Source organism: Gymnodraco acuticeps, unplaced genomic scaffold (genome assembly GCF_902827175.1).
Source record: "Gymnodraco acuticeps unplaced genomic scaffold, fGymAcu1.1, whole genome shotgun sequence".
NCBI classification, from domain to species: Eukaryota; Metazoa; Chordata; class Actinopteri; order Perciformes; family Bathydraconidae; genus Gymnodraco; species Gymnodraco acuticeps.
The window spans coordinates 727,696-751,588 of NW_022991033.1; the positions used below are offsets into that span (position 1 = coordinate 727,696).

General features: G+C 40.2%; 1 protein-coding gene across 5 annotated transcripts in view; it reads left to right on the top strand.

The window, feature by feature from the left end:
• The window catches only part of LOC117559716 (arf-GAP with coiled-coil, ANK repeat and PH domain-containing protein 2-like), a 47,607-nt gene extending 24,516 nt beyond the window's left edge, over positions 1–23,091 (top strand). The window contains exons 9-26 of one of the 5 annotated variants that reach the window (XM_034236395.1): positions 3,555–3,629; positions 5,484–5,495; positions 7,716–7,778; positions 9,752–9,864; positions 10,346–10,397; positions 10,980–11,080; positions 11,238–11,343; positions 11,591–11,799; positions 12,744–12,813; positions 12,914–13,008; positions 13,315–13,502; positions 14,382–14,483; positions 15,066–15,158; positions 15,773–16,005; positions 16,693–16,802; positions 16,936–17,046; positions 17,480–17,541; positions 21,001–23,091. In XM_034236395.1, the coding sequence (XP_034092286.1) occupies positions 3,555–3,629; positions 5,484–5,495; positions 7,716–7,778; positions 9,752–9,864; positions 10,346–10,397; positions 10,980–11,080; positions 11,238–11,343; positions 11,591–11,799; positions 12,744–12,813; positions 12,914–13,008; positions 13,315–13,502; positions 14,382–14,483; positions 15,066–15,158; positions 15,773–16,005; positions 16,693–16,802; positions 16,936–17,046; positions 17,480–17,541; positions 21,001–21,338 (2,133 nt within the window). In that variant the 3' untranslated portion in view covers positions 21,339–23,091. The remainder of the gene's footprint in view (positions 1–3,554; positions 3,630–5,483; positions 5,496–7,715; positions 7,779–9,751; positions 9,865–10,345; positions 10,398–10,979; positions 11,081–11,237; positions 11,344–11,590; positions 11,800–12,743; positions 12,814–12,913; positions 13,009–13,314; positions 13,503–14,381; positions 14,484–15,065; positions 15,159–15,772; positions 16,006–16,692; positions 16,803–16,935; positions 17,047–17,479; positions 17,542–21,000) is intronic. The other 4 variants (XM_034236396.1, XM_034236400.1, XM_034236398.1 and 1 more) reach the window with 4 other exon arrangements.
• Positions 23,092–23,893: the final 802 nt, after the last annotated feature.

The window sequence follows — 23,893 nt, forward strand, 5'->3', positions numbered from 1 at the left end:
GGAGCGGAATAATTGTTAGCTAAGTTTACATACCAGTGCTGTGTCAAGGGTAAACACTTGTTATTATCTAGACAAAGACAATGTTGTTTATAACCTAAAACGTGTTCATGTTCAGGGTTTATCAAGAGCTTAAAGTTAGTGTTTCAAGTGCAGACTTTGAAATGTGACTTTATCCATGGAGTTTGTACACAGTGTGTTTTCACTTTCATCATTAGGAAGCAGTACAACTGCACTGTGACCTCCAGACGCACTCTTCCTTTGTGTTTGTGTTCCTACCCTCTCAGTGTGGGTTTACTGCTATCTTTTCGCCAACTGATACTTTAGCTCTGCGAGTGTTTGTGTGCATCCTCTGATAAACGGAGCCTTCCCTCTGAGCCAGAGGATGGCCCGAATGTGACTTTAAGATGATTATCACAGTTGAGCTGCTCTTACAGTGGGTAGGAATGAGGAAGAAAGCAAGGGGGCTGGAAAAGTATTTTTCTCACAGTCAGTCGCATTGACTGTCAGCTGAGCAAACACAGCAAATAAACCTCAGATTGGTTTTGGAGGTTTTGGAATATAATCTCTGAGACTTGAGCAGTAGAAGAACTGGAGGAGAGGAACATGTTTCACAAGACTGGGTGAAAGACAAAGGAAGAAAGGAGACCAGTCACAGAGAGCTGGAGAGGAGCAGAAGATTAGAGGGTACTTCTTAAGAGAAAAGTGTAGCTTTGAAACATGTTTTTGTGACGGTTGAACCAACAACAAATTGAAGAAGGAAACAAACAGTATTTTTAATTTGAGAAACAGAAACATTTGGGAGCCAGATCTGAAGAGGTGGGACAGTGGTCCCCTACATTGGATCAGAGGAAAGAGGGATTTCTACCCTTCATGTTCTGGAGTTAGAACCATCTGACGGTTGGACGATCCAGAAATTGACAGACAGAACCAAAGAGTGCTGGGAGAAGAACATCGGGAGGAGAGCACCCACTTTGAAAGCAGATTGTAGGAAGGGATAAGAGGCGGAATGTAATCTTCTCAAAGGAAAAGTGATTGAAGTGGAATGGAGAGGCATGGACTGTAAGCCTGCCACACTCAAAACACAGCGAGGATTGTGTGAAGAAAAAGGAAGAGAAGTGCAAAAGAAAACAGATCGTGCAAGGAGAGAGGGAATGAGAGATGCAGCTGTGTATATACATGCGTTGTGGGGATCGTAAGCCTGTCACAATGAATTTGGAATAGTGCAAAACTTAAAGGAGAGGAAGAATAGAGGCCGAGCTGTGGGAAGCAGTGACAAGAGGATTGTGGATTATTTCTTTTCTGCCCTCCATCATGAAGCTGAAGAAAGTGGAGAGGCTGTGCAGGGAGGTGTGGAGGAGCTGTCAACAGGTCTGAAAATATGACTCGATGCCTGTAGTCAACGAGAAAGAGATCAAGGGCGGGGAAATTAGCATTAGAGATCAAAAACTGCTACTACTGTACGTTTTGGTCTTAATTTCAAAGTATGGTGAGAGGAAATGCTTGAAGTAAAATACAAATAAAGCTGGTTTTCTACCTCAGCTTGGTGTAAATGTAGTTGCATTGCATGATATTTCTGCAATGTGTTTATGCTTGGGAACTGTAAGCCAACTTATAAATAAAAAATAAAATGATTATATATAAAGGTAAGAAATGGTGGCCAAAAAATTGAAGTGAATTCAGTTTTTGAAGTTACACATAGTGATGTAGTTGCAGAAAACCAAAAGTAAGTGTTTGTGCTTGTTTGGGAATTAGTAACAAAGCTAGTATAAAGAGCAAGACAAAAAAAAAGTCAAAAGAGAAAGAAATAAGTAAAGACTAATCGATCAAGAAAGTGACAGTATTAACAAGACACATGGACATATTATTAATCAAAATCCTGTCTAAGATAAAAACAAAAATGGCTGGAGATCCTTTAAGGAGGTTTTTGAATGACCAATTTATGATTTATGTCAAATGTGCCACTTGTTCCATTGTAGCTTTTGGAAACAGCTGGACTTTGTCTAAATATAAACTAATCAGCTGATTGCATCGTTCCATGACACAAAGCCTCAGGATTGTACATGTGTTGAGTGAACATATTCATTCAAAAGGATGTTTTGTATCTTTTCCATGAATCATGCAGCTTGTCAGCATGGGGTAACATGTCGGGACAGATCTGAGCAATGTGACCCGAATTCTTCCGTGTGGTCTGTAGGAGACAAACAGAGTGAGACATCTCAGGCAATTGTCACTGGGGGCTGCGTAGTAAGATAGATAAGACGTTAGAGGTGAGACTGTCACAAATATGTGGAGACACAAGCCCACACACCTGCCTTTGTAGATACAGTAAAGCAGATAGATGGTCTGGACTGGACTAGTTGTCACAATGGGACGGGGAAAACATTTCCCATCTGATGTTATCAGCCTCTCGCACTGACGTCCACCCATTTCCTGTCCAAAGAAATCAAAAAGATTTGGCTCTCTCAAATTCTTCTCTGAAATTATTTGATTACAGCATTTTTGTCATATTTTCTATATTTTGTGATAGAAAAAACATTGAAAGCAGAATAATAATAATAATGCAAAAAATATAGGTTTCAAAATCTTAAAAGGCTTTTGCAGCACCAGAAAGGAAATAAAATTCCGCCCTCTTCCATCTCATTTTGCCCACTGACTTCTCTGTTAGCCATTAGCATGAATTGCCATTTAGCTGGAAGTTGTGGTACAGTATCTAGTGTCTATGAATCTACAGCAGGCATTTAAAGCATATAAGGAACAAAGCGTAGCTGTAGTAAACATGCAACATCCCGCCTTTAACATGCAGATAATGAATCTTTTGTGTTTAAGCCACTAGTCACGATGCTTAAGGTCAGATTGCAGCCACAGACTATCAAGAGGTTTAGAGTAGAAATTCACTGCTTTAAGGCAAAACAACACATTTTCACCGCTATGACCTCCACCAGTTCATTTAAGTCTTTTTTTAGATTTGTTGCCTTCTTCCCAAAAGATGCTTTGTACTCCTCTGGTCTACACTCGATGGTTACTCGAGGAGAATCAATCATGCCCCATCCAATTTCACACATGATGAAGCCTCCACAGCACGGTCCATTTTGTTTAGAGAAGGCCTGTCTTCTCTCGCTGTGGCCTCTGGAAAAGTTATTTATCTGCTGGAATCAATCGTGCTCTCTCAAATGAAAAGGGGAATGAATTGTTGGTGCACACACACACTTATATACACACCTTTCAAATGGAGACGGAAGAGAACGCTTTCATTGTAATGTCCCCGTGTTAGATTGTACAACCTTTACACGTACTGCTTTCTCTGTGATTGTATGGAGGGATAAATCAGCAAAAATTAGACGTTCATACTTTGCCCTGAAAAAAGAAGAAATGTAACGTGAAGGCATCAAAGCAAAACATCTTGACCATATTGATGTTGGAATATGTTTTTTGTTGTGTACGTATGCGTTATTTTTGGATTCATTCACCAATGTAGAATATACATTTAAAAAAGAAAAAGGAAAACATTTGCATTTATGGTGAGCGTGACTAATCAGATGTTCTGTCTCTTGCAGTTGGACCTGCTGGTGGTGGATGCTGCCAAAGAGAAGAGGGACATGGAGCAGAAACACTCCACCATCCAGCAAAAGGTACACACAATATGTTCCCACCTTCACTTTTACACAAAACCCACTAAGCACATGGAAACTAAACAGTATTCACACTATTAGCACTTTGCACAACCTGCAACCAAACATTATTTTAATTTGATCTGAATATTATTGGATGCATCCATTTGTTTGGTTTATAAAATGGTGAAAGATATTGAACAATGTTTCACAGAGGAGTAAAGAAACCAGAACATATTAATAATTAGGAAGCTGGAATTACTCCAACTGATACATTGATTATATTAAGAGTTGTCCATTATTCTAATAGTTAGCAGCTAATCCATTACATTGTGCACCTACCACACAATACAACATCATTTATATTGCATAATATACAACATCATGCATAGGCGCACAATTGTGAATCATAAATGACAACGTTATCCTCCTTTCCTCTGGCTAGCAACCTGAAAAACACAGAAACAAAAACACACACACTGACTCAACAGAGTGTGCTCAACAGGGCCAGGCTACTCTGAGCCTGGATTTGTCTTGCATGTTTACAGACCTTATGACTGTTAGATCCCACAAAGCCTTGGTCATTGCACTCGGGCCTCCTCCCATTCAAAGTGAACCCACAGCACTGTGCTGTGAACATGCTGCAGGATTTAGCTTCTACCCCACATCCTCTTGTGCTCCTTCTTCACTACAGTGACCGCTCCTCTGCACTGAGCTCTCTGTGAACACTATGCTAAGATATTACAAGCCTCTGGTACAGTAAAGGTTTCAGGGTGAAAGCATTTAGCTAGGTTAATTTACATTCTGAAGACAAATAAATTATTTGTATTTGAAAGAAACATTACTTGTACAATTATTTGCCTAAGGGGGCATTCACATACGAGAGCTCAATAGATCAATTTCAGCCATTCACTGTTCGCTTGTCATGTGAGTGAATGGAGGTAGTACTCCGCCCTCAGGTGTAAGGAGATCTCCAGGGATGATCTCAGCCACACACCAATGCATTATTGACAACCGACGGAAACCCATTTCCAAACAAATGAGGTTGAGTTTCAGATCCCTCCCATCTCTGGTCAGCACCCGTGCCAACACTTATATGACCAGTGAGCCACACTTGTTGATATATTGTTAACCAGAAGGGTGCACCAGAAATGGTTACAAGAAATGAAATGGAAAGAGGAAAAAAGCCAAAAATGACATAAAAGTATCGGACCATCTTTTGCCCCCTTAACATTAAATGTATGTAATTGAGTAGCTATTTATAACATGAATGCTTTCAGTTTCTGTTCATTTCGGACACTGTGCATGTTTGAAGCTCTATGAACTTTCGCAGTATTGAATAAAATATAAAGTTAGGAATGTGTGGGGATAACATCATGTTAGAGTATGTGGTGGTTAATTGCGCATAGCTTTAAATGGAGATTACACAACATCATTAACTCCAGACAGCATCTGCCACTTCTTTATCCAGCTGTTGTCTGCTGGGCTTCTGTTGACAATTGTGTTCATTTTAGTCTCCAACTGTGTTCAAGTAGTACATCTCCCCCTGTTTGTTCTCTCCTTATATCGTTTTGTATTTTTATTTGTGTCTTTGCCTTCTCCATCTGTGTTTTCTTTTGCATCTTGTCCTCTTTCCCTCTCTGTATTCCCTCCTGCTCCTACAGTGATGGTACGTGTGCCAACTTCCGCCTGTCCTTGAGCAACTATCCTCCGCCTCCCCTCCCTCAATTTATCTAGATGCTATTTATATATCGTCTCGCTCCCAACACTCGCTCTTGCTCTCTCTCTTGTCTGGCTGCTTATACGCAGACGCTCTTAACCAACTGTCTTTTTCTCTCTTCTACTTCTGCTCTCTTCTTCTTGTACTCACTTCAGGCTGCTATTCAGGTAAGCTTTGTTACTCTTTCCTTTCTTCTTCACTGTCATTCCGTGTCATGTCTGCAGCATGTGTGAAAGATTCTGTAGACGTTACTTTAACTGCTTGGGCTCCACCTCTGCAGCGAACGTCATTTGTGACAAGACCAGCGAGCCTGTTCATCACGAGATTAAACTGGCAACACACATGATATGATGCCATTTCATAGATGTCTGTCATCACACATGTCTTTGTGACTTCAGACTCAATTTATCAATGAAATTAAGACTATTTTCATACCATAGCGATCTTACACATGGCTTTCCACCTTGTATTATGTTGCTTTTTTTGTGCTAAGTTTTGTTTTGTTATCTTCAGATGTAAAATCAACCAAAGTGTGTTGAGTATTGGCAAGAAGGATGGTCTTTGTCCTATTTATGTTCAGTTATGTCTCAAAGGTTGACTTAAGTGAAGCATACTAATAGCACCTAGTTTAATTATAACATTCTGCAATTGTGGTGGAAAATAAATGTATTGTACTGGCAAATTTACCCTGAGGAAATAGGATACACAAACATTTGTTGTCAAGGTGAGTTGTTGCACTTACAAGGTACAATGGCTTCACGTTGGTATATGGACCTCAGCTTTACAGCACAACATTGCTGAATTACTTCATTTAATATCAGGAACATGAATATTTCACAAATGTTAGAGGTCAAAGTGCACAAAAGTGATATCAGGCTGACAATCTTCGACAGGGGCCAGGTTTAGGTTTTTGCAGGTTTCTGTATCGGCCTTATTGACCAGAGCCTTTTGCAGCAACATAAACTAAGCAGACTTTTACACATCTCTCCGACTCCTCCTCTTGCTTTTGTAGTTGCGTTGGTGATGCAGGTGGTTTACCACTGTTGTTGTCCTCATCAGTTACTGGTACACAAATGTGTGAAGGTTATGGTAGTGTTGTGAAACTTCATTGGGCAGAACATGTTTATTTTATATTCTAGTATGAGTCAGAACGTGTGTTTTTAAATAAAAGCCAGAGGTCTTGTAAAGTAATTGGTGAATTTTTCGAATTGTAATGATCATGTCGGACCCCTATTATTTTATTCCGAGTCATTATGTGTTGTATGTCTTATCAATACTATGCAAACTGTCGTCTTTATTTCAGTTTGCATACAAACCTGTCCCATCATCACTTTATTGATTTAACCTGAAGGGGGGTCCCGAGGTTGTGTTTAGTATGCTGTCCATCTGCCTGTGTGCAGCGGCAGCTCTATGACCACAGAGCATGACGGTGTGACAATGGCACTAACAGAGAGAGATGTGCTGCTGACTTAAAGATTGTCCTGTCTCATAAAGAAAGACAAAATGTGTCATTGGTCTTAAAGCGGCTATAGTTTTAAGATGATCTGATTGTTTTTATGCAAGAATAAGCCATATCCTCATAACTGCCACACACACACACACACACACACACACACACACACACACACACACACACACACACACACACACACACACACACACACACACACACACACACACACACACACACACGGGAGGGAGATGAGAGCTTGAAGGGAACAGCTGAGTGCACGTCTGTTAAATGTAAGTCAGTATAAATGTTTGATGCCCGGGCTCTTCTGCACGGTCTACTTGATTATTCAAGCCCAACAGTCACACAAGCATCACACACACAGACACAGACCGAGACACATAGGTGACCTTCGCTCAGGCCTCACGAGGAGGAGGAGGAGCAGCAGTAGCAGAGGCAGTGACGGAAGTTTTGATAGACATACACAGCCGTAAGAAAGGAGGTGAGGGTTGCAGAGACGGGCCACGCTGCTTACAGTGACACACTGCCATTGAGATGCTTCACAGGGAGACCTTGAGATAGCAAAGAATCAACTGCCTCACAGGGGAACATTCACACAGAAAAGAGGGCCCAGCCTTCATAACATCTGTGAAACATGAAGATTTTCAGCCGTTTTCACTACGTTTGGTATCTGGTGAGTTTAGCAGTAGGAGGGAGATTGAGAGTATCTGTGAGACCCTGCATGCGACAGTGTCTTTGCCCATGGCTATTTATAGTAACAGTCTGTGTTTACGTTTGTTCCTTCAGGTGATTTTTCTTGTGTGTATGCCATTTTTATTTTTGACATATTCATAATTCCTTATTATACTGTGGTAGCATAAGAAATACATATTTATGTTCTCTGTGTGTCATTCTCTTGCTGTGTGCGACATTTTAGGAGGTGACTGAGCCTGAGTCTTTACCAGACTGCCGCAACTTTTGCGCTTGGAGGTCGACCTCCGTACGTAGAGTCACCGCATCGATTTCCATCTGACTTCCGCTTTGTAACCCTACCTCCCCGCTTCTGTCTCCTCTCCTCTCCTGCACACGCCAAGAGACTGCATTGCAGTCTTTGTGTTGATGTTTGCACCTTCATGTGTTTCCTCATTTTAGTGTGCCACACATGCATCAGTGTTGATGTGTTTTGATTATGCAGCATGTTCATTTTGACGCCTTATTGTTGTTGCCGGTATGGTCCGGTTGCTGGTTTGATGTCAGTGAGTGGTTTGTTGCTGTCCATTGTGACTCTTTGGATAAATGAATGAACACATCTCTGTTGTCAGGCGAAAACCTTGCGTCTTTAAAATGTGTCAGGAACTTAAAACAACTGAATAACTTCCAGTTTGACCACTACCTGTTTTTAAATATATGTGACATGGTTTCACAAACCCAAGCGGTCACTGAAATGTCTCGACCTATAGATGAAACAAGAGAACCAGACAGGATTTCACATGACAGCCAGGGTGTAGCTCTTTATGCATTTTCTTCTTTGGCCTCAGTCTTGATCAGGGAGTTTTTCATGGTTGGATTGCTGTGCTTGTTTGTTTGTGTACATGTGCGAGTGAACATCAAATACAATATCGTGGTTGTGTTTCCTAATTAAGTGAGCCATCAACTGACCATTAAGGGTTCTGAGCTGGGCATTAAGCATTTGTATGACTTAAGAATTTAGTTATTGGGAGAATTATGAAAATTGCGTTCCCCTATATCTGAGGTTCATTTTGTTCTACCTTTTAGGAAAAGTGAATGTGTTGAATGGCTGGATTAGTGTTTTCCTTTGTCTTTCTGTTCAGGAGCTTAACATAGACACAGTTTGTTCCCATTGTGCACCCAAAATAACCTCAGTCGTCCCAGTGTATGTCATGCTGGAAAATTGTGTGTCCATCCATTTGAAACATCATGGCATCATAGGGCAAAAGGGTTTAAACAAAGCTTTTGCTCAGGTTACATCCATGCAATGTTACAATGTGCAGTCATGCAACAGAAGTGATGCACTACATCAAACACACTTACGTCTCTGTAAGTGAAACTCTTCACTGTAAATATCTCGTAAGATATTTATTGTAAAGAGAAACATCTAAAACAAAGACAGAACGCAGTCACAATATTTGTTGAAGGCAAGAAATCAAAATGACTTTATAGTTACTTTCACTGAGAATAGGAATGTGTATCACATTCTGTATATATATATTTTAAAGGACTTAATGCTGTAATTGGTTGAGGAGAAGGTGTAAATGTGCCCACAAGGACACACACAAACACACCCCGGCCCATACAGACATTCATCATGGTGTTAAATGTCACTTGAAGCTAAGAAAGCTGTAAGGGTGTTAGGAAAGTGTGACAGCAGCTCAGGTAGATTAAAGCTGGACCCACCAAACTAGATTATGTTTGATTTGCATGTCGGTCTTGGCAAACTACCGAGTATGTGATTTAATTTGCTGAAACGGAAAGTCTTTACTGCATATTATCTGTACAATTAGTTTCACTAAGCAACTTCAAACACAGAGTAAGACGTTAGAAAGTACAATAGTCTGAAGCACTGAAACTGAACATTAGAAGATATTCCAGTATTTTGTTAGATTTGTTTCAGAGCATTCGTATCAAGGATTGAAATAGATCATAACTCCATCAGGAACCACCAGCTGTGCGTGTGTTGTTTCTATCTCGTCTGGTTTGGTTTGAAACATCATTCAGGTTGGTGTAAGAAGCAGCCGAGTGTTGTTGCTCTGCAGGAAGTTACTTAAGAGACTGATGGCCGTGTTTTGAGACTTTCAGGAAAGTGCTTAGTTGCTACTTCCTGCAAGTAAAAGTCACTACAAACAAACAAAAATATGAACATACTGATAGTAATTGGGGAAATGTGCATTTTATGTTTGCTGATTTTTCTGTCTGCTATTTTTCTTTCTTCCCTTTCTGACATGTTTTGTTTAGGACTTCTCGAATGACGACACCAAACTGGAGTACAATGTGGATGCAGACAACGGCATCGCAATGGAGGGCTATCTGTTTAAGAGGGCCAGCAATGCCTTTAAGACGTGGAATAGGTACAGACAGACACAGCTCAATAGGTGTCTCTATGAATAAATTAAAAATTCCATTTTATGATAAGGAATTGCTACAGTAGGCTGATTATGCATTTACAGTAAGAGGGATAATAAAGGTGCTTTACATTTGAATACCTCAGCAAGTACATGTCTTGATAAGGATCTTTTTAAAACGGCCACAAGATCTTTTTAAAACGGCCACAAGAATATAATAAGGTTGAATGTAAAAGGAAAAGATGTACAGATGAGTTTCTAATAGAATTACTGTTCCCATCATATTTTATCCTGAAGTAGAGTTTATTTTCTCTGCAACATGTATGATACATATTGGTATTTAGAATTCCTTATTTTGATAACACCTTCTACACACCAGTTCTCTCTCTAGCCATCACTGTTGTCCACACTAAAGTTATATCAAAGCTTTCTGTTATTTTAGGAGCGTCACTAGCAACAGCATGTGACTTTGTTTTTCTCCTCTCAGGCGTTGGTTCTCCATCCAGAACAATCAGCTAGTTTACCAGAAGAAGTTTAAGGTATGTCAAGTGACTCCGTGCACACAGACCACAATCAAATATGCATGTGTTTGACTTCCAGCACAAAAAACCCTCATGTATTTTTAACGGGATGCAGTAGCTTGATTTAAGAGCTGTAGTAGACAAATCTAAAGATATGTTTAGTATAGAATAAACCACAGCTGCTTGTGTTTTCTATGTATATGGTAATATGATCCAATCCATCTCAACATATATACATTTTTTGTATAACAACAACAATGTTTACATTTAGCTAAAGCTCAGAATGGAAAACATCTATGCTATTAATTAAAATAAAATAGTACATTTCTTTTAGTCATGCCTTATTTCTCAATGGTGGTAATACCACGCCTTGGTTTTGGAGAAAAAAATGCCTACATCCTGACAGCTTAAAACAAACCAGTCATCTAGTAACTGCAGTTGATTAAAAATGATGGCAAAATATAGTTTGGGATTTGTACTGTTTTAACTTTTCATTAATCTACACCTTTTATTGTGTTTTACAGTAAATGTTGGGCGTTTAGCATTGTTTGTGTGTTTGAGTAAATAGTGTTTAACCAAAGTGGCTGTGCTGTCCTACAGGACAACCCCACAGTGGTGGTAGAAGACCTGAGGCTCTGCACCGTCAAACACTGTGAGGACGTGGAGCGGCGCTTCTGTTTCGAAGTGGTGTCGCCCACCAAGTAAGTTTGAGTCTACTGGAATATGTTACTGAAGGTGGGAGGCAGGAGTAGTAATGTACGAGCCTATACACACACACACACACACACACACACACACACACATACATATATATATATTCAGCACACAGCAGCTCTGTGATGTGGTTTGTCCCAACAGGAGCTGTATGATGCAAGCAGACTCGGAGAAGCTGCGTCAGGCCTGGATCAAAGCCGTCCAGAACAGCATCGCCACTGCCTTCCGTGACAAGGGAGACGAAGGCGAGGTAAAACCAGAAACACAGAGACACTGAGGGGACAGTCAAGGGGTTCTCATATACTTTAGATACATAAATCATATGGTGACTCATTTAACGCTGTTTATTTATGTAACACTGATTTCCCATACTTAAGTTTACATTCTGTTTACACTGTTCACATTACACCATGGGGACAACGTTTCATTTAGGTAGATATATCCTTTCTTAATGATTTTTTTTTCCCATCCTTCTGTGCCTTCTCTCTTTCTGTCAGAAGCTGGACAGGAAGTCTTCCACGTCAACAGGAAGCCTGGACTCTAGTGGGGAGCCGAAGGAGAGACCACTGAAAGGAGAGAGCGCCCTGCAGAAGGTCCTGGTGATCCCAGGGAACACCTGCTGCTGCGACTGCGGCCAGCCGGACCCCCGCTGGGCCAGCATCAACCTGGGCATCACCCTCTGCATCCAGTGCTCCGGTATCCACAGGTAAAGTACTATGATTTCTGTAAACAAAGCCTTTTTTATAGATATTTTTAATATACATGTTTCAAACAGCTGTATACATAACAATGGTAGCAAATAAATGACCTACAATTACAAAGATTCATCAAGGATATAGATCAATAAAATATCAAACGCACAAAGGAACACAGAAAGTCTTGACATACATACCCATACATCGAAGTGTTATGGACACTTAAATACATTTAGTCGATAAAGCAGAAAACTTGCAGAAGCTAATAAACAGAAGAACCTTGTATCAGCATATTTTATTTAATAATCTTCTAATTTGCAGGAATAAAGTTAATTCTGAGTTATTTTTGGTTCATTGACAACCGGAAAACACTGTTTGCTTTGTTACGAAATATCTTTCCCGCCAGGGCTGTGTTCAATGCTTTGTACAAACTGTTGGTCTGGAGGGATTTAGGAAATGTAAACCCAGTGTGTAGAACACCCAGCCTGCTCAGGATGTCTTTAAGACCTTTCATCACTTTAATTACCAGGGTGAAATATTTCATTTTCATAAAATAAAAGTGTCCAGGGATTCAAGCCATTCTTTTCTTCACAACCTAGAAAAGTAGTACATCTTCAATGAGATTTCTCAACTGAGTGGGTTGAGGAATTTGTAGGATTACATAATAGAAACATTTATATTTGACATATATTTACTTAAACAACCCAATTTGTGGCTTTAAAAAAAATCTCTGGCACTTTGACTCAATAGAAGTAATAGATTTTTGAACGTACATAAATATTACAAACAAAGGCGTAGAACTGTTGTAATGCATATTTTTCTTAGAACTACCTTCTGTACATATTATGCTTTTGTGGTTAATGCTGCTAAGCCTACACATTTGTAGACCACCCATATACAAATTCCAAATGAACAATGCCATGTGTTTTCTTTTGTGTGCTTCTTTCACCTGCAGGAGTCTGGGAGTGCATTTCTCTAAGGTGCGATCTCTGACTTTGGATTCATGGGAGCCAGAACTTTTAAAGGTTAGGGAGCACATAAACAAATGAACACAACCATCCTGTTTGAACTGAAAGTCTTACGTTGAATCAAGTGCTGATAAAAAAATGTTCTTGAACTTCACAGTTGATGTGTGAACTGGGAAACGGAGCGATCAATCAGATCTATGAGGCTCGACGAGAGGAGCTGGCAGCCAGGAAACCCCAGCCCGGAGATCCAAGGTACAGAGCTGCTAGAAAGCATGTTGGTATTTTCACACTTACTCTCGCCCTTCATCTATATCCTATTTAATTCATCTCCTGGTATTTTGTTTTCTTCTGTATCTGACTGAAAGGACGTTTTTGTGGAGCAATTCATTAGAATAGATACGGTATGGTCTTGGTATTAAGAAACTTTCACTCTTGATGGTTAACATTTGTTTTTGATTTACATCTTTTCAACAAAATAGATTGCTAAAGTAGCTAAACTAGTAAAAAGTAAAATTCCCTTATTTACAAACGGAAACATCTGCGTTTTATTCCAAACAGGCACGAGGTCGAGGCCTACATCAAAGCCAAATACGTGGACCGCCGGTTTGTTCGCCTGCCGTCGGACGAGGAGCTTCGCAACAAAGTGGTTTCTCTGAGCAAACAGGAGAAGAGGCTGAGCAACAGCTCTGAGCATCTGCCCCCGAGACCACCACCCCCCACCCCAAAACTGAGAGCCGGTCAAGCAGGTCAGTAGAAAAAAGAACAAACATAACACACATTTAACCCAGGATTGTTGATGAGTAACAAGCTGACAATATTCAGTTGTACTGATCCTGACTGTGGATGGTTTCTGGCACTACAAAGTGTATTGAATTCAAGCTGGATAGATTTAATACCAAAAGGTTTACATGTAACCTCTTAAAATCAACATTATTTTTAGTTTTGGATAAGTCATGGTACATTTTGATAACTGGTCAGTTGATGATGGCTTTGCATATTTGGATAAGAAGTGCTTTGTCCTCTTCCCCTAAATCCAATGACTGGCTACTTGGATGAGGACTAGAGTTATATAACTCCCAATTTGAATATAGAAGAATACTCCGAAATTAAACTCTGTTTTACAAATTAATCTTCTAAAGGTTTTAAAGGTTCACAAACCCCAATGTACCACACATTGTATTCAGGATTTAAGAGGTTGGATGTTTCTGTTGTACAGATCTTTAAATTCCTTTCTGAATCAAAACACTGCATCAAGAGGGCGAAGCTTGTGTCATTTGTGATTGTTGCCACCTTCTTTATTGTACGCTCCATGTACATTTCGTACTGCCATGGAGAAGTGCCCCCCCCCACCAGCATACTGTATGTTCTGTGTGAGCAGCATATGCCTAAGCCCTCTTTGCCTCCCATTGCTTCTCGTAGTGTGTCTCTAGTGTCTAACTTTCTCTACTTACTGCCTTCCTCTTTCTCCTCTTCCTCAATCTCTTTCTTCCACCTCTCCTGTTCTGTGCTCCTGGACTAACCCCTGCTCTCACTGCCTACCCTGTAACCCTGTAACCCCCCCACCTTGCCACTCAATTTACACCCTCCACCTTCCAATTTCCAAACTCCCATGATTCCTAACGTAGCTGTTGCCCGCGGCTCGGAGGCCCGCCGCGACTCTCTCTTCTGTGCTGACGAGCTTCACTCGCTCTTCTCCTACTTTGACAACTCTGCCAAGCTCAGGAGCAGTAAGTACTAAATGCTCAGTGTTCCCCCTCCTCATCACCCCCCTCTGTCCATTTCTACTTCGGGGCTGTGGACTAACAACCCTTCATCAACTCCTCTGTTCCCCTTTCATCATCCAGACCCTTCTAATGGACCATGCTGTCATGTTAAGAGCATCGCCGAGCTTCCCATGTTTTGTTTTTCCCGGGGCTGGGAAGTGTTTCTCTCACATGGTTTTGGTCATTGTCTGTATTGTATTTGTCTCATCATATTTTTTGGTATTTAGGGTCCTGAAGCATAAGGTGATGGTGGGGGTCTCCAGTTCTCTCTCTGTTGATTTCAGCCGGGGACTTGTTTGTGTACACTGTATAAAATATAAGGACCACCTGCTGTTTCTGCCAATCGTACAGGAGATGCCAGTTGATGTTCAATAAATGATCTAGTAATAACAAACTAACTAAAAGTATTAAAGAACTTTTCTGAGGGGCAACATTAGGAGCTGCATGATGCTCTGAAAACAGCAAGAAGGTGTTCCTTTTATCTCATACACTCAGTGAATGATGTTTTATTTGACAAGTCGTGATTAAAAACTCTTTGTTTTACAGTAAAAAGTGCAGACAGCGGCATCCAGAACAGCGCTGATGGGAGCCGAGAGATGCTGGCCAACACCCCGTCCAATAACAGCCTGACAGACGCAGGTCAGACTCACACTCACACACCTCCTCTGTCATCACACAGATATCCACGCCTTTCAATATCTAAAAAAGAGACACACATTCAAAGTGCTGTATTAAATGTAAAATCTAGTATACAAAAGACATATATTGCACACTACCATCTATATTTAAGGCAGGACTCTGATTTAAGCTATTACAGATTTGAACAACGCAGGCTTGTTGAACTTTAATTGCACGCAAACTGTAGGCCTTCTAGTGATTTGGCCCATCTTGAAGGGTTGCTACACGTTTTGATGCCACTGTGTTAGATCTATTTCCAGACCTGAAGCTTCTTATCTTTTTGCCTAAAAAGAAAGAAATATCCAGAGGAATCCCCAATCACTACTAAAAATATGATGATTTTAGATATGTTTCACTATGTTGGAGAAAAGAAAGAAAAAAGTTAAAAGAAGTATTAGAGGACTTTCCTCCAGGAATTTAAAGCAATTTATAGTGCGGCGAAGTTTGGAACTTATGAGAAACAGTTTGAAGATCTATAGGGGGGAACTGTTGTTGCTTTACAATGCACAGACAAACCGAACTTTCATCTACATATTCATTGTTGATACAAATGTCTCCCATCTATCTCTTCTCAGACGCTGCAGAGCCTCCGGCCATGGCAATGCCTGCCACCCTGCCCCCCCCCTCCCCCTGTAAGGAGATGGTGTTCTACGAGCCGAAGGAGTACAGCTCCGGTCTGCAGCTCTACTGGGCCGCCTGCGCCCGCTCTCTGCCCGACATGTCGGAGGCTCTGGCCCACGGAGCCGAGGTCAACTGGGTCAACACGGAGGACGACAAGAGGACGCCGCTCATCATGGCCGTGCATGGGGTGAGCGTTGGGAAAACTCTATATACTGTATATATACTATGTTATTATCACTCATTTAATGATTTAATTCATGTAGATTTTATAGAGATTCTATAGTTTGTATTTTTGCTAAAGAACATTGTGTGGTATATACTTGGCTTCCTTCCTTGTTTTGTTTGTATCAAGCCACTAGACGCCTTAAACAGACATTTTGAACTTGTTTTCTTTCCTTTATCTTTGTGTTACTAACAGTTGAAGAGTTGCTTGGCCTCCGATGGTTTGGATGATATTATGCGATGAGTTTGCTCAAAATAAAATACCAAACTTTTACACATGCAATAAAGAAAAGAGGCCTTTACAATATTCAAAACAAATAGGCAAAACTCAAATAAAATAACAAACAACTTAAGTATTCTTTCTTCCTTGATAATGCTTATATAACTTGATAACTTAAAGGGTAATTGGACGGTTAAAAACTGTTCCCCGACGGTGTCTTTCTAGGAGGTTGCCCATCAGTCACTTTAGAGGAGGCGCTGATTGACTACAGACGTCACCTTTATGATAAAAACAAAATACTGGCCGTAACAATACTGTAAAACTTGTTTGCAAAATAAATATTGCCAGTGAAACAAAACATCTAATCTAAAATGTAAGCAGGTTTTTCTCACTGGAAAGTTTTTAATTTGTTTCACTCATGGTTCCCTTCAGGGTTCGCTGGTCACCTGTGAGTTCCTGCTCCAGAACGCAGGTAATGTGAACCAGCAGGACGCTCAGGGCCGAGCGCCGCTGCACCACGCCACCCTGCTGGGACACACAGGGTGAGTCCTTCACATCATCATTATTACTTCAACAAACTTATACTCACAGAATATTGGGGCATTTTGAAGAGTGGGATGCAACACGGATTATATGTGAGCTCAAGACAATGACAAACCTTTCTCTCTGTTGTAGGCAAGTGTGTTTATTCTTAAAAAGAGGAGCAAATCAAAATGCTGCGGACATTGATGAGAAAACTCCCCTGACGATAGCGGTGGAAGCGGCCAACGCAGACATCGTCACACTGTGAGTGTTATTCTGGTTATCGATATGATTGCTATCAATATTAATAGTATTTGTATTAATCTGTAGTTATTCTTGAAGAGATGTCTGAGCTTTCACACTATGAACACACCTACACCACCAGCACAGCAACATGTAACCATTAGGGTTTTGGTGCCTTGCTTAAGAAAAGACTGACTTCTGATCGTGTTGTCAAATGTTAAGGTTCATACGTACAGTCACTGTAATAGTTGAAATAGTTCAACAAGTAGTAACAACTATCCACCACAAGGTGTCATTATAATGCAGTGGACATCCTTCTACCTCTATTAACACAGTTGCCTTTATGATCAGAGTATTTCTGTGAGAACAGTCATTAAAATAACCCTGCCATTGTGTGATTTTAGTTTTATTATTGATTGCATCTGAGAATAACCTCTTACTTCCTGTTTCTCAGGTTGCGACTGGCCAAGATGAACGAGGAGATGCGAGAGGCGGAGGGGCCCTACAGCCAGTCAGGTCATTATAACACCAACAGCCCCACCGAGATGCAGTACAGGAAGTGCATGCAGGAGTTTATTAGCCTGCAGCTGGACCAGACTTAACAACTGTGCGCTATCATTGAAACACAGGGGCAACACACTGCTAAACCAGGCTTATCAGGGGGAATGTGAAGCCAGGTTTCAGAGTCGGGGTCAGTTCGCTTCAAAAGATAACCCAGAGAAGTCATGCTCGGAGGTTTGATTATAGGGCCACTAGTTTATGAAGTGAGCTCTAGTTGAAGGGAGATTTGACCGACTGATTAGAGTTAGCTGAGCCCGACTCTGTCAGAGCTGCTCCTGTGTGCTGCTGTCCTGTGTGGGCAAATATTGGTTAGCATCAGGTCACTGTGTCAATGTGACCGTGTTAAAGCCGTTGACTCTGGACATTTCTGAAGAGTTGGAACATCAACGTTTTCAATGAAGTGACTGTTACTCCTTTAAAGTTATTGATAGCACAACATTCAAGTCACTTTTGACTAGATCATCTGTATCTACTCCCTTTTAAGTTTGAATAATATCACTTTTTAAGAGAAGTTCTGTGATTTATAGCAGCTTATGAGAAATGAGTTTTTTATTTTGGATAAAATACTTGTTGGAGTGTTTGTGTCTCCGCTATCAGTCAAAGTATCTTTGCAAAAAACGATCCGCCCAGTAACTGCCACCAGTATCCAGTGACCTCAAAGTGACGTCGGTGTCACTCTCTGGCAATAATCATGACTTTTGAATGATATTTTGTATTATCTGACCGGTCCGGTGAGGCGTAGTGTGTGTTTGATTTGAAATCGACTTGTCAGAAGTTATTTATGCACATTCCTTTAAGGGTTATGCAACTACTGTACATTGTCCTGCGATTGTTAGGTTTCCATTTGAAGTCTTAACCATTTTCGAGGCCTGTTTACTGTTTACTGATTAGAACTGTTTGTTGTCTAATTATAATGCATCTTGCTGTTGTGACATTGCTGTACAGACAACAAGTATTTTAGAACTGTTTTTTTATTACGATTATACTAGTTATAGTATGCTTACTGTATATGTTGTAAATGATGTGCATACATACATTTCATTATAGTCCGCAGTATAAGCGGGGGTTGACTGGTTGCACAGTGGTGACGCCATGAGGGGCTCTGTGTTCACATACTAACTTATTGTTTCAATTATTGTACTGTATTTACTTCCTGTAATAACTATAACGTGTCTTGGTTATTAGTTGGTTAAATGTGCTTGCTCGTTGCCCGTAATCACGGGAAATCCAGAATTGTAAGACGATGGCGGCCTTTAAGTGCCATCGCTTTGATTGTATCGAACATTAGTGGGGTTTACTCAAATATAGACAAACCATCTGAGGGTGGTACGTCATGTATATATTCATATCACCTGCTGGTCCTAGCTTATATTTATCTTAATCATAAGGAAGCTTTGAAAAAAGAATAATCATGAGTGCAAAGCTCATTTGAGTTTTATAGATAGAATGAATGATCGACCCGTTTTATCCCGCGCCATTCAGCCCCAAATCCTGGGGGGGGTCGCCAAAGCACTTGATTAAAAGGTCATTTCTCTTCATTCACGTTGACAGAGCAGCGCCTGGTGTATGTGATGTATTGATTGGCCGACGACTAGTGTGGGGATTTGTCGTTGGTTAGAGTAGAGAAAACTGGTTGTGTTGTGATTGTGTTCTCACAGGTTAATGACGTTTTTAAAAAAGTGGTTGAGGGGATGATTTTAGATTGTATGATGAAGGTAGTCATGCATATGTTTGTTGACCACAGGAGGGACTGCTACACTCAGAAATGCCGTCCATTTGTCCTGAAACAGTGAAGCATTTATACCGAGGGCTGGATGTGCCGCTTTAGATTAGATTTGTATTCGCCACACTGCTGCCCTTTTTTCTTAAGTGGAATATCCTCTGGGATCATTTCAAAAAGAAAAACAGTCAGAAATGTTTTGGACCTGAATGACACAGAATGAGTTCATCTTTTTTCTTGATTCTTTAATGTGTGCAAAGCTTGTTGTTAGAGAAACTATAACCTGCATTACAGAAAGGTCAACAGGAGTTCTGAGAGCGTTGACCACAGAGGAACAGCGACAGGTTGTCATTAGCAGAGCGGAGTCTGAAGAGCTTCCCCTCTCTCAATCACCCTCAAGTTGTTTTGCTTTGCGGGAGGATTTGTTGCCGGCATCGACTCGCCCTCTTTAAAGCCCAAGGGCCTCGCTCTTCATCAGTACCTCCAATCAGCTGATGAGTGAGGGGATGATGAAGGGTGTTCGGGGGTAATGGATGTGAGGGAGAACTAACCTCATCAATCCACCCTTTAATTAAGATGAGAGTTCCCTCGACTCAGATGTTTCCGCCTGATTGAGTGTGTGGAAGAAGAGCAGAGCGGCGGTTCTCAGCCTGCGGTTTGGGGCATTTTAACATCTCAAGGGGGAGAGTGTATATATATTTTTAAATATAAGTATTTAAAGAGTAATGTTTCTTTTATCAATATTTGTCTCTTGTAGAAAAGTGAAAGGGAAGATTTTACACTTGAACAGATTGAGAACTGCTGCTCTCTCTCTCTCTCTCTCTCTCTCTCTCTCTCTCTCTCTCTCTCTCTCTCTCTCTCTCTCTCTCTCTCTCACTCTTCTTCGCTGCTCTGATCCACTCCTGTCTATCTCTCGTTGTAAATTCCCTCTCTTTGTTTCTGTATTTTTCTTTTCTCCCTCTCCTCCCTGGAGTTTTGTGCCTTTCTTCTGTTCCCTTTCTTTCTTTGGGGTGCTGAGGCCAACACAACTGTATTCTTGTACATATACTCCTGCACTTTAAACACAATACAGTTGTTAACAAAAATGAATTTGTGGGCTTGTCTTTTCTTTCCGAGTCGATCTGCTGTTATTGTAAAGTGTCAGATGAAAAGCTCTCCGGCTGTTTTCCTTCAGACATTAGTTTGCTTCTCCTGTTCGTCCCTGTCTTTGTCTGCCTCTTTCTTGCTCTCTTTCCTACTCCGAGCCACGCCAGCACTCTGACAGGTATGGCCCACTTCTTCTTTCTTGTTCTGATGATACTGTGCATGAGCCCTCCACTCTGCAGAGGGTTGTTGTTATATCCTGCAGAGTGAAGATGCAGATTTCTCTGACAAGTTACAATTTCAGTAACAGAAGTCATACTTGCATTTGGTATTAAACGAAACATCTCGTTCCGAACGGAAAAAAACGTCTGTAATGCTTTTGTGCCATGGCAAGAGATAATGAATGATTCGTGTTTTTCTCTCTCAAATTGTACTATTTTTAAAAGTTTCTTACAGGCCTGAAAAGATAAAAGTGTGTTCAGTAACTCACAAGAAAAGAAGTAAATAAGAGGATCAGAAAACATCATTGTGTGTGACGAATGTTTGAACCCTTCTCTCTTTTATTACGTTCCCTTCTGTTGCTGATTCCTTGTGTCCTCTACCTCTTGCAGGAGATGCAACCTACCAAGACATTTTCCAGGATTTCACCCACATGGCTTCCAACGATCCGGACAAGCTAAACCGCTACCAGCAGTACGACCCACAAAACCCTGACACGGCAGAAGCTCCGTCCACTAGCACTCAGAGACCGTGTGCTAAACCCCGGAGAGACTTGAGGAGGTCAGGAAACACGACGTCCACCCCCCGACAACCTCGGTCAGCGTTAGAGCCGGTCCGTGCTGCCACAGCTGGACTCCTGTCACGTGTCGTCAATCGTGAACAGCAAAGCTCACTTTGTCTTTCTTTAAACTGCTGTCCAGTACTTGTATTCCTGATGGTACAGTGTTGAAGCCTTTGAAAGGATTTGCAAAGTCGTAACAAATCAAAGTGATAATTGAACTGAATGTAGAGCTGCCATTACGGCTGTCAGCTATTTTCATCTTTTATATCACTGTCAAGAGATTTCCAAAGGCATTTTCTTAAAAAACAGGTGCTGCATCCGAGTTGTAAAGAGGTGAGTGCATGACCCACTTTGAAATGCTCCATTTATATTTTAAGTGCTTCCTCTTCTTAATAGGATTTGTTTTATGATAGTAAGCATCCTTTTTATATCAAAGTGTTGCTTCAGTGAACTCTCAGCAGCGTATCTATGCTTTTACTTATTTGCACGAATCCCTGTATGAAATCGCCACTGATGTTTACCAGTTTTGATGGTAAGACTTTGACATGTTAAACAATGTACTGTGATTATTCAAGTAAACGTGTTTTTAATGCCTGCAATTTTAAATATATATATTAGTTTTTTACTTTTAAATGCTAGATCTCTTTCCTCTGGATGATTTTAATTTCTCATGTCCCCACGTCAGAGGTAATCAGCCCTGAAGTGTCCTGATTCATGTCGGTTAAAAATAGCTCGTCGAGATGATGGTAATTTGTAGATTCAGTCTCTTCTGATTTTTGCTGATCTTCAAAAGTTAAGATTTAGTTGTCAAATCAAAGTGCTCTACAATAATCTGAATGTAGATTATATTGCAGCTATTGTATGCCAGTTGATTTGCCAGGACTGTGTCATTTGGTGGTAATTATGGAAAGATAGGATTTTCCCTGAAAGAAGAACCCAAGTTAATGCTCAGTTTAATATGGAAACTTAGGTCAAACGCAGTGGCTTCATACTACACAAAGCCACCGGTGAATCTCTTTACAGTGCAGGAGCTCACGCTGTTTTGATACAGGAGTCAAAATAACATCATACAACTATACTTGTAAAATACTGAAAAGATAGATAATAACTGACGATAAATGCATTGAATAGCTGTTGCTGAAAGATTCTGAGCATAAATGACGTAACAATGTGAGTTTAATTTCATAAACTAAGTTTTCCATTTAATGTTCAGGTTCATCTGACCTGCTGTGCACTTATTAAGACCTCTTGTTATGCAGGAAGAAGATTGAAATGAATTTATTGGGCAATTAAACACTGCCTCTGTTTCTGCCAGCTACTAACCTTTCAAGTAAACGTCAAAGGAAGTTCATTTGGAAACTATAGAGCTGTCAAGTGTTGCAGAACACTTTTTGACAGTATGTGAAACGTCCAGTAATATACGCACACACAAGATGGATGACCTGTAGTTGTAGAGTCGCTGTCATTTCATGTGATGAGTTGTTCAAAAGCACTTCACTTAACAATGTTTGATTTAGTTCAGACATCAGACGACTGCACTGAAATTCTCCAATCCAGAAATGAATCCTGCAAATTCCCTGATGGACGTCATGTGTACTGTAGGATGTGTGTGTTTCCTCTAAAACTGTACAGTCCTCTCTTCTTTGACATGAATAGTGTTTAGTGAAATATGATTTTCTTTTAGCATGCAGCATGGGATACAATTATTGTACATTTTGTACAGATGCTTTTGAATTCTCTAGAGATCTGAAGGTAGAGGTACTTGAATCATTAAATACGCTTTTGTAAATGCGGTTCTTTGTATTTACATTTAGCCACTTTTATATTGCCTGTGTGTGTACCAGTATACATCATGTAGTGTATATTCTACCTGTAATATGTAAGAACTTCAATACAAATGGACTGAGAATTCATCACCAAATGTTGACGCTTTTTTTATTTCAACCACTTCTCCTCATTTGGGTTTGTTTAGATACAGGGATGTTTGTGGAGAGGATGGGACTTCTGTAGTAATGGAGACCACTCTGGTGCCAATTCCACAACATTTGATATTACACTTGTTTCATTCATGTCGCTCATGTGATGAACAGACAGTTATTTTACTATTCTCTTGGGCTATTCTATTATTTAACTCTAAACAATTTCATGTATTTGTTCTCAAATATTCATTAAATTCTGACTTTTTATCTCAATAGCAAGACGGATGATTTATTCACCAGCCAGCAGTTGTACATTTATTATATTTTTTGTACCACATAATTAATCCACTCTGGATGTCATTTTTTGCTTGTACTTCCTTTAGAATTAAATCTGAATAGTCTACACTGTAGAGGCTTTCATTTGATATTTGAGGATTATTTTCTGAGATAAAAAAAAGTAAATTAGGAATAATAATAATTGGTTGACAGACTTCTTCACTAAGCCTCTTGCAGGTATTTCTTAGTTTGTAATAATAGTTTCAGCCATGCAAATAACATTGAGTTATAGTTATCATCCTGAAACAGGGTTGAATTAAGAAACGTTGCTTTATCAAACATTCCCATGTTTAAAGTTATTCAATTAATGTTTATAATCATCATTTTTAAAGATAAAAATAGGCACATTTATTTACTTATTATTGTATGCTTTATTTTGCAACGAAATCAATAAATGAAAGATATTATACTGTCGCATGTATGATCAGTAATTCACCCTTAAAGCCTGGATTTGAACAAAGTATGCCT